Source organism: Entelurus aequoreus, linkage group LG13 (assembly GCF_033978785.1).
Source record: "Entelurus aequoreus isolate RoL-2023_Sb linkage group LG13, RoL_Eaeq_v1.1, whole genome shotgun sequence".
Lineage (NCBI taxonomy): Eukaryota > Metazoa > Chordata > Actinopteri > Syngnathiformes > Syngnathidae > Entelurus > Entelurus aequoreus.
The window spans coordinates 69213741-69225222 of NC_084743.1; the positions used below are offsets into that span (position 1 = coordinate 69213741).

The window sequence follows — 11482 nt, forward strand, 5'->3', positions numbered from 1 at the left end:
ATCTACTATATCCGAACCAAAACGTTAACGCATTATTTTTTTAATATAATCCCTGACGTCATGTTGCTATTTTACAGGGATGTGTTTCATGTATACTAGTCCGGTAAAAAAAAACAAGTGACAACTTCCGGTAGTTGCAGCGTTACCATAATAGCAAAATACCAATATCCTGCCCTTTGAACATGCGTAACTCTTACTTTTCGAATAAAACGTTGACGCACTACTTGTAAATAAGAATCCCTGACGTCATGTTGCTATTTTACAGGGATGCGTTTCATGTATACTCGTCCGGTAAAAAACAAGTAACAGCTTCCGGTAGTTGCAGCGTTACCATAATAGCAAAATATCAATATCCTGACCTTTAAACATGCGTAACTCTTACTTTTCGAATAAAACGTTGACGCACTACTTGTAAATATAATCCCTGACTCCATGTAGCTATTTTTAAAGGGATGCGTGTCAGTTAACTAGTCCGGTAGGAAGCAAAGGACATATCCGGTAGTCGAAGCGTTACCATAGTGACAAAAATACCAACTAACATTGAGCTCTTTGCTGATCGAGGACTAGCAGGTGGAGTCTCTCTTTTTGGGCAAGTACACTCAAATAGAAACCTAAACACTCCTTTTTTTAACAATGTCTCTGGTTGAGATGACTGAAACGTCAAATAAGAAAACAACAGGAACTCAAATTGGATGTGCAGATACCCAAGAAACACCCGTTGAAGAAGAAAAGAAGCTTCCTGGGCCGCGGATAACCAAGACCTTTTTAAGGGACCACTGTAAGCAGAACAAACTCTATTCCACGCCATTCCTGAATGACACCTTGTATCTGCACTACAAGGGTTTCTCCACAATTGAAAACCTGGAGGAGTACACAGGACTCAAATGTCTATGGTTGGAAAGCAACGGGTTGCAACAGATCGGGAACTTGGACGCGCAGGTCGATCTCCGCTGCTTGTTCCTCCAGCAGAACCTTATCCACAAACTGGAAAACCTGGGTGCTCTAAAAAGGTTACGCACTCTGAACGTCTCCAACAATTACATAAACACCATCGAGAACATCTCCAGCCTTCCTGAGCTGAGTACCCTGCAGATGGCTCATAACAAACTGGAGGGCGTGAAGGCCATAGAACACTTGAGTCAGTGTCCATCCATCAGTGTGCTGGATCTGGCCCACAACCTCTTACAGGACCCTGAGATCCTTCCTGTACTTGAAGCCATGCCGGAATTACGCGTCCTCACCCTGACGGGCAACGAAGTGGTGAGAAGGATCCCCGACTACAGGAAGACTCTGACTGTGCGCCTCAAGCAACTGACTTTCCTCGACGACAGGCCTGTGTTCCCCAGAGACAGAGCATGTGCAGAAGCGTGGGCGCTCGGCGGGGTGGAGGCGGAGCGCGAGGAGAGGGAACGATGGAACACTCGAGAAAGGAGGAAAATCCAGGAAGGCTTGGAGGCCTTGGCTGCCGTTCGACAGAAAGCCCAGGAGAGACAACGCCTGAAAGAGAAGGTGGTGAAAGGTGAGTGACTCCGTCACTTTATACTCTCACAGTGCATCCGGGAAGTAGACACTTTCCTCAATACTTTGATGATGCACCTTTGGCAGGAATTACAGCTCCATCAGATTGGATGGGAAGCGTTGGTTTTCATCCAGGATGTCTATGTACGTTATATACATACAGTGCCCTCCAAAAGTATTGGAACAGTGAGGCCAGTTCCTTTATTTTTGTTGTCGACTGAAAACATTTGGGTGTGACATCAAAAGATGAATATGAGACAAGAGAGCAACATTTCAGCTTTCATTTCAAGGTATTTACATCTGGATCTGATACACAACTTAGAAGATAGCATTATTTGTAATGGAACACAACATTTGTAGGTGAGCAAAAGTATTGGAACCAGGCCTGGCCCTAACCAATCTGGCGCCCTAGGCAAGAATTTAGGTGGCGCCCCCCCACATCGGTAGTGAAGTGTATATACTCACAAGAAACCGAATAGCTTTGTCTTTGACCTTTTTTTTTTACTTAAAGAAAGCAAATTAACATATTATATGAGAATGTTATGTTATGATTATCTTTAACCGAATCACAGCAGTGCTCAAATTAAAAAACAGCATTCCCTCTCATGTGATATTGCTTAATTAACATTAATGATGTGCACTTTAACAACTAGGCTTACAACTATGCCTAATATATAAAGTGACTATTACCTGCAGGGCAAACATTAGCTAACCAGAAGGCAATAACAATGTAAACAAAAAACACCTGCTTAAAAGAGCTAATACAAATGTCCCTGAGGAATGTAAGGTGGGAGTACTGTAATTACCTAACGTTACATTATTATTTTCCATAACAATTTAGCCCCCTCCACAATATTAACCCGACGTTAAAACAGAACTAGCTATTTATTGATTAGCAATTGCCGAATCATGTAACATTAGCTTATGCTAAAAGCCAGCTGACACACACTAGGTTACTATCACATTCTGTAACAGACAAATAATTTCATGTAGGCTAACGTTACCTACCTGCTACCTCTGTCTTTTTCTCGTTTCTCCTCCTCTTCTTTTCTATTTTTTCTTCCCTGGGCACCTGACAGTTTTGGCCGTTTTGACATCTTGTGTTGACTTTTTTATGTGGTGACATCCAAAAAGAGTCATGATACGGGAAGGGAGGGGGCGCAATGTTGTAACAAATAATATTTCCATTAAATAGGCTTTACTTTGCATTTTAATTAGCGTGGGATTATTTTTTGTATTTAGAAATAATAGTACCAACTTTTTTTTTTCTTTTTTTTTTTTTCTCCAACATTTGTGGCACTGGCGTGGCGCCCCCTGATGGACGGCGCCCTTAGCATTTGCCTATACGGCCTATGCCACGGGCCGGCCCTGATTGGAACATATAAACTTAAAGGCCTACTGAAACCCACTACTACCGACCACGCAGTCTGATAGTTTATATATCAATGATGAAATCTTAACATTGCAACACATGCCAATACGGCCGGGTTAACTTATAAAGTGCAATTTTAAAATTCCCGCCACACTTCCGGTTGAAAAACTCCTTTGGATATGATTTATGCGCGTGACGTCACAAAATCCACGGAAGTGGTTGGACCCCATCTGACCCGATATAAAAACCTCTTGTTTTCTTCGACAAAATTCCACAGTATTCTGGACATCTGTGTTGGTGAATCTTTTGCAATTTGTTTAATGAACAATGGAGGCTGCAAAGAAGAACGTTGTAGGTGGGATCGATCGGTGTATTAGCGGCTAAGTACAATACTTACAGCAACACAACAAGGACTACTTACTACGCCTAGCCGATGCTTGCCGCCAAACCCACGGATGAAGTCCTTCGTCGCGCCGTCGATCGCTGGAATGCAGGTGAGCACGGCTGTTGATGGGAAGATGAGGGCTGGCTGGCGTAGGTGGAGCGCTAATGTTTTTATCATAGTTCTGTGAGGTCCGGTTGCTAAGTTGCTAAATTAGCCTTAGCGTCGTTAGCAACAGCATTGTTAAGCCTTACCAGGCTGAGAATTTTTAACCGTGTAGTTACATGTACATGGTTTAATAGTATTGTTGATCTTCTGTCTATCCTTCCAGTCAGGGGTTTATTTCTTTTGTTTCTATCTTCATTTGAGAACGATGCTATCACGTTAGCTCAGTAGCTAAGTGTGTCACCGATGTATTGTCGTGGAGATAAAAGTCACTTTAAATGTCCATTTCGCGTGCTCGACTCTCATTTTCAAGAGGATATAGTATCCGAGGTGGTTTGAAATACAAATCCGTGATCCACAATAGAAAAAGGAGAGAGTGTGGAATCCAATGAGCCAGCTTGTACCTAAGTTACGGTCAGAGCGAAAAAAGATACGTCCATCACTGCCTCTCCAGTCCTTCACTGTAACGTTCCTCATCTACGAATCTTTCATCCTCGCTCAAATTAATGGGGTAATCGTCGCTTTGTCGCTCCGAATCTCTCTCGCTCCATTGTAAACAGAGGACAATTGTGAGGAATATTACCTCCTGTGGCGTCACGCTACTTCCGGTACAGGCAAGGCTTTTTTTATCAGCGAGCAAAAGTTGCGAACTTTATCGTCGATTTTCTCTACTAAATCCTTTCAGCAAAAATATGGCAATATCGCGAAATGATCAAGTATGACACATAGAATGGATCTGCTATTCCCGTTTAAATTAAAAAAAATCATTTCAGTAGGCCTTTAAAATAGATTAAAGTGAATAAGACTTGATATTTATTTGCAAATCCTTTGCTTTCAATAACTACACCAAGCCTGTGAGCCACTGACATCACCAACCTTTTGCATTCTTCTTTTGTGATGATTTTCCAGGCTTTCACCACAGCCTCTTTCGGTTGTTTGTTTTGGGGGGTTACTCCCTTCAGTCTCCCCTTCAGCAGGTCAAATGCATGCTCTTTTGGAGACTGACTTGGCCAGTCTAAAACCTTCCACTTCTTGCCCCTGATCAACTCCTTTCTTGTTTTGGTCGTTATCTTGCTGCATGATGAAGGATCTCCCAATCAGTTTGGTTGCATCTTCCTTTAAATTAGCAGACAAAATGTTTCTGTAGGCTTCTGAGTTCATTTTGCTGCTGCCATCATGTGTTACATCATCAATGAAGATGACGTCCCAGAAGAAGCCATGCAAGCCCAAGTCATGACATGATGTTTCACAGATGAGCTTGTATGTTTGGGATCATGAACAGATCCTTTCTTTCTCCAAACGTTCGCTTTTCCATCACTTTGAAATAAGTTAATCTTTGTCTCATCAGTCCCATAAAACTTTTTTCCAGCATTTTTGAGGCTCATCTCTGTACCTTTTGGCAAATTCCAGCCTGGCCTTCCCGTTCTTCTTGCTAATGAGTGGTTTGCATCTTCTGGTGTAGCCTCTGTACTTCTGTTCATTAAGTCTTCTGCCAACAGTAGATTGTGATACCTTCACTCCTGCCCTCTGGAGGTTGTTGCTGAAGTCACTAACAGTTGTTCTTTATAGCTCTCACAATGTTTCTGTCATCAACTCCTAATGTTTTCCTTGGTCTACCTGTTCCACGTCTGTTGCTTAGTACACCAGTGGGTTCTTTCTTCTTCAGGACATTCCGAATGGTTGATCTGGTTATGGCCAATGTTTGTGCAATGGCTCTGATTGATTGTCCATCTTCTCTCAAATTCACAATTGCTTCTTTTTCACCCATAGACAGCTCTCTGGTTTTCATGTTGGTTCTACCTCTAAATGCAGTCTGCACAGGCAAAACCTAGCCTACCCAATCTGAAACTGAGCTCAGACATTCAGTGCAATGTAATTTGGAGACACCTGGGCAACAAAACACACCTGTCAGTCACATGTTCCAATACTTTTGCTCTCCTGAAAAATGGGTAGGTTCAAACAGAAGGTGCTATCTTCTAAGTTGTGAATCAGATCCAGATGTAAATACCTGGAAATGAAAGCTGAAATGTTGATCTCTTGTCCCATATTCATCTTTTGATGTCAAACCCAAATGTTTTCAGTCTACAATAAAAATAAACAAATTGGACTCACTGTTCCAATACTTTTGGAGGGCAAAAGGGCTGGGCGATATATCGATATACTTGATATATCGCGGGTTTGTCTCTGTGGGATATAGGAAATAACTATATCGTAGGGGTGTAACGGTACGTGTATTTGTATTGAACCGTTTCGGTACAGGGGTTCCGGTTCGGTTCGGAGGTGTACCGAACGAGTTTCCACACGGACATATTAAGTAGCGTAACGCACGTTGTGTAAACAATGCACACCGAGGCACAACACACGGCATGCTAGCAGCTAACGGGCTACGACAGACTGACCATACGTCCTCTTTTCACCGGACATGTCCTCTTTTGCGGAGCTGTCAGGGCGGAGTTTCTTAAATGCCTCAAATGTCCGGCATTTTGAGTTAGGGTTGCGTGTATTTTCAATGTACGTTCAGGGTTAAGAAGGGGTTAAAAACAAAACAAATTGTGCGTGCAGCAGTATTCGTGAGGGAGGGGCAGAGACAGAGAGAGAGAGAGAGTTATGATAAACGCGCATGCGTCGCCAGGCTCTGCTTTTTATCCATAGATTTATCAGATTTAATTTTTTATTATCTATAGCAGGGGTGTCAAAGGTGTGCCCCGGAGGCCATTTGCGGCCCACAGCTAATGTTTTAAAGGCCCACGGCACATTCTAAAAATACTATTAAAATAAACAAAAACATAACAAAAGTGAAATTAAAAAGCTTAAAGGATAAATGTAATTTAGAAAAAGTTGCAATGTTGACTAATAAAACAAAGCTGTTTTTTTTTTTCTTTCAAACTGTCATTGCTCAAAACATAATATTGAATCAAAATCAATGTTATTATGAATTATTGACCTATCCAAGGTTCCAATTACTTCACATCAAATATTCCACTAAGAAAAATATTTTTGGTGGAAAATTTTACAAATTTGGTAAATAAATAACCTAAAAATTTATATTTTGTTGTTTTCTTATTGTACCGAAAATGAACCGAACCGTGACCTCTAAACCGAGGTCAACCAACATTTTTGTGTACCGTTACACAAAAGTATATCGTGATATTCGAGTATACGTTCTCACGCAGTTGCTTTTAGTTTCTGGCATTACACTACGGGCTCTTCTCACTCTTTCTTGTCTCCCCTTCTAACAGAGACATAAAACAAGCGCACCTTCTGACATACGTCACATACGTATACGCCCTCGCGGAGCAGAGAGGTAGCGGCATGGGTAATGTTAGCTGTGGTGCGGGTGGTAATACGAGAGAGAGAAGGTGCCAATCTGGTAACAAATGAAGGAAGAATTAATTCCCAAGAAAAACAGCAGGGGGTCCATCGTCTGGCGGTGGTTTGGCTTCAAGCGGGAAGATGTCGAACAGACAACCGTAATTTTTCAAGTGTGGGGCAAAAGCGTTGCTACAAAAAGTAGCATCACTGCTAATATGTAGCATCATTTGAAAAGTCACCCGCTAGAGAATGAAGAGTGTTTGAAACTCCGCATGTCAACATCTCCGTTCGGTGCCACACCCACAAAATGCAGAGGCAACCATTTCCAGATCAACACCGTATGAAAAAACTAGTCAACAACAGAAGGAGATAACGTCCACAGTAACCTACCACATAAAGAAGGATTTGATTTCCTATTATGCAGCTCATTTTTATTTGACACTTATTGAAATATCTTGTGTGACATCATGCACAAAAGTGCACTTTATTTGTTTTAAACTATTGTAGTGGCGTTCTGTACAAAAAGTGCACTTTAATTTAGTGTTGTTATATGTCATCTTAGTGACATCATGCACAAAAGTGCACTAATAGCTTGTTTTAAAATGTCACTGACAATCTTGCACTTTCTGTTTTGAAATGACATGAATGTTTGTGCCACTGCTTAATAACTGTTTAATAAATGCAGTTTTGGTAAATTGACTTAGTTGTGATTTCCCTCTCTGCATGAAAGTTTAAAATGAGCATATATTAATGCAGTATGAACAAGAATGTTTTAATGTAGACACATAGAATCATCATACTGCTGTGATTATATGCATCAAGTGTTCATTCAAGGCTAAGGCAAAATATCGACATATATATCGTGTATCGTGACATGGCCTAAAAATATTGAGATATTAAAAAAAGGCCATATCGCCCAGCCCTACAAACATATATATATATATATATATATATATATATATATATATATATATATATATATATATATATATATATATATATATATATATATATATATATATATATATATATATATATATATTGTTCCGCCCTCACTATATGTGTTGAGGCTATACAGCTTGGCAGACAGCTAACAAACAATCCAAGACGTTCTAATAAAATTCCAAAGCAGATGAATCCATTTAGGCTCTTTATTGTTGTTTATCTTGCTTTGTCTTTTTTTTGTATCTTTACTTTTGTCTCGCACTTTACTTTTTTGTAAAACTGAAATACACACAGTTCCAAATGTATAAGCTATGTGATTCAATTAACATACTGAAATGTAATACACAATATGTAAATATTAGCTTCACACAAATATACAGTACTATCATCAAACAAATACTGCTGAGTGGTGAAACTATTTCGATGGTGGAAATATACGACTGGCAGCCATTTTAAGTCCTCAAAACATCCATTTAAAACAGTGCACAAAAATCGTTTTTCAATAAACATCTTACTATCAAATGAACCAATTTCCACCTTAATATTGAGTTATATAAACAAGTTAAACAGTTTACTTACAGACTTATCTTTTCCAAGGCTTGTAAGAGCTAACACAACTTGTCTGCTTCTCCATTGTCTCATGAACTGAACTGACATCGTCAACCCTGAAGTGCCCAAACAAATCAAGCGTAGTATTTTCCTATCGCCACAAGGTGTCAGTAAGAGTCTACAATCAAATGGGCATAACACATCTATATATATATATATATATATATATATATATATATATATATATATATATATATATATATATATATATATATATATATATATATATATATATATATATATATATATATATATATATATATATATATATATATATATATATATAAAGTTGACATACACTTGTAAAGAACATAATGTCATGGCTGTCTTGAGTTTCCAATACTTTCTACAACTCTTATTTTTTTGTGATAGAGTGATTGGAGCACATACTTGTTGGTCACACAAAACATTCATGAAGTTTGGTTCTTCTATGAATTTATTATGGGTCTACTGAAAATGTGACCAAATCTGCTTGGTCAAAAGTATACATACAGCAATGTTAATATTTGGTTACATGTCCCTTGGCAAGTTTCACTGCAATAAGGCGCTTTTGGTAGCCATCCACAAGCTTCTGGTAGAATTTTTGACCACTACTCTTGACAAAATTGGTACAATTCAGCTAAATGTGTTGGTATTTCTGACATGGACTTGTTCTCTTCAGCATTGTCCACATGTTTAAGTCAGAACTTTGGAAGGCCGTTCTAAAACCTTATTTCTAGCCTGATTTAGCCATTCCTTTACCACTTTTGGCGTGTGTTTGGGGTCATCGTCCTGTTGGAACACCCAACTGCGCCCAAGACCCAACCTCCGGGCTGATGATTTTAGGTTGTCCTGAAGAATTTAGAGGATAATCCTCCTTTTTCATTGTCCCATTTACTGTCTGTAAAGCACCATTTCATTAGCAACAAACAGGCCCAGAGTACAATACTACCACCACCATGCTTGACGGTAGGAATGGTGTTCCTGGGATTAAAAGCTTCACCTTTTCTTCTCCAAACATATTGCTGGGTATTGTGGCCAAACAGCTCAATTTTTGTTTCATCTGACACAGAACTTTCCTCCAGAAGGTCTTTTCTTTGTCCATGTGATGTTAGGTTGTCCTGAAGAATTAGTTGGCCTTGTGGTTAGTGTCCGCCCTGAGATCAGTAGGATGTGTGAGTTCAAACCCCGGCCGAGTCCTACCAAAGACTATTAAAAAAAAAAAGTGCCCCATTACCTCCCTGCTTGGCACTCCACATCAAGGGTTGGAATTGGCGTTAAATCACCAAAAATGATTTCCGGGCGCGGCCACCGCTGCTGCTCACTTCTCTCCTCACCTCCCAGGGAGTGATCAAGGGTGATGGGTCAAATGCAAAGAATAATTTTGTCACACCTAGTGTGTGTGTCAATCATGGGTACTTTAACTTTTCATTGTCCATTTAAAGCACCAATTTATTCACGATTTACACAACATGCCGACTTCACTGGTCTTTGGGTTTTGTACATTAACCCCCCCCAAAGGTGCAGGCAGAAGAAGAGCTAACAAAGACCTCGGGTACCACTCCTACTCTAAACAGTGCGGTCTCTTTCAGGTGAGACTTCCTTCAATCCAGAAGCTTCTCATCAGGATGCCGTCACTGAGAAAATCCAAGGGTCTTGTGCAGGATACTCTGGATGCTCAAGAAGAGTTCACACAAAACCAAATAAATCTGCAGCTCTGCAAAGAAGATCCGGAGAAACACGGAGAAAAGTCAGAGGAGGAAGATGAGAAACAGTCAGGAAAGAGATGAGCTTGACGTTGAAGCTCCTGGTGAAACTGGACATGGTCCTGGACCACTGGTGACTGAACTGGTGGATGCAGAACAGCTGGAAAGTATTCCTCTGACCGAGCCGCAGCTTATTGATGACCTGCCCGACCTGGAGGATGTGGACTCAGAAGACCTGGCGAATTTGTTCTCCTTGGACCAGGAGTTCAAACCCCAGATAGAAGTCATCTCAGGGGATGGCAATGACGATGTGGAGGCAGTCTGGAGTGAGAGCATCCACTCTGGCCCAGATAAGTCCTGGCTTTTTATTGGCGACAGTAAGACAACCGAAGCGCCTCAGGATTCAGCGCTGATATATTCAGGTGATACAAATGAGCTTGAAACCGATGCAAAGTCTGATACGAGTCTGATATCATGTCCGCCACGCTGCCTGATCGAGGAGCTGGAATGACATTTGTTTTGTTTTTTGGCATCTCAAGAAATATAGTTGATAGTTTGTTGGCGGTTCAGTGTTTACAACTTTATTTTTATTGACTAATCAGTGTGAAAAGGTAGTTTAAAAAGAAAGTGGTTTGATGGCGCTATCTGCTGTCAATTCGGCAAAAGGTGTCTCAACGTTTTCCAGCATCAACATGCTTTGACGAAAGGGTTTGGTATAAAAAAAATCGGAAACTATAGGGATTTGTCCAATTTTGATGGCACTATCCAATGGGGAAAAAAGATCCAGCAGATGGTGCCATCCCACACATTTATTCACTCAACTTTTTCCAGCTTAAAGATGCTTTGCCACTAGGGTTTGGTATCAAAAAATAGGAATTTTAGGGATTTTTTTTAGTGCTGGGTCCAATTTCGATGGCACTATCCAATGGGGGGGGAAAAGATCCAGCAGATGGTGCAATCCCACATTTATTCACTCAACTTTTTCCAGCCTAAAGATGCTTTGACACTAGGGTTTGGTATCAAAAAATAGGAATTTTAGGGATTTTTTTTTAGTGCTGGGTCCAATTTTGATGGCACTATCCAATGGGGGAAAAAAGATCCAGCAGATGGTGCCATCCCACACATTTATTCACTCAACCTTTTCCAGCTTAAAGATGCTTTGCCACTAGGGTTTGGTATCAAAAAAATAGGAATTTTAGGGATTTTTTTTAGTGCTGGGTCCAATTTTGATGGCACTATCCAATGGGGGGGGGGGAAAAGATCCAGCAGATGGTGCAATCCCACACATTTATTCACTCAACTTTTTCCAGCTTAAAGATGCTTTGCCACTAGGGTTTGGTATCAAAAAAATAGGAATTTTAGGGATTTTTTTTAGTGCTGGGTCCAATTTTGATGGCACTATCCAATGGGGGGAAAAAGATCCAGCAGATGGTGCAATCCCACACATTTATTCACGCAACTTTTTCCAGCCTAAAGATGCTTTGACACTAGGGT

At 40.4% G+C, this 11482-nt stretch overlaps 1 protein-coding gene across 1 annotated transcript; it reads left to right on the forward strand.

Moving 5' to 3' along the window:
* Positions 1 to 220: 220 nt before the first annotated feature.
* Positions 221 to 10632, forward strand: LOC133663962 (dynein axonemal assembly factor 1-like). The gene is given in 4 exon segments (XM_062068702.1): positions 221 to 1519; positions 9875 to 9933; positions 9935 to 10051; positions 10053 to 10632. Coding segments are annotated over 4 exon segments (1509 nt in total). The 5' UTR covers positions 221 to 633; the 3' UTR covers positions 10500 to 10632.
* The last annotated feature ends 850 nt before the right edge of the window (positions 10633 to 11482 follow it).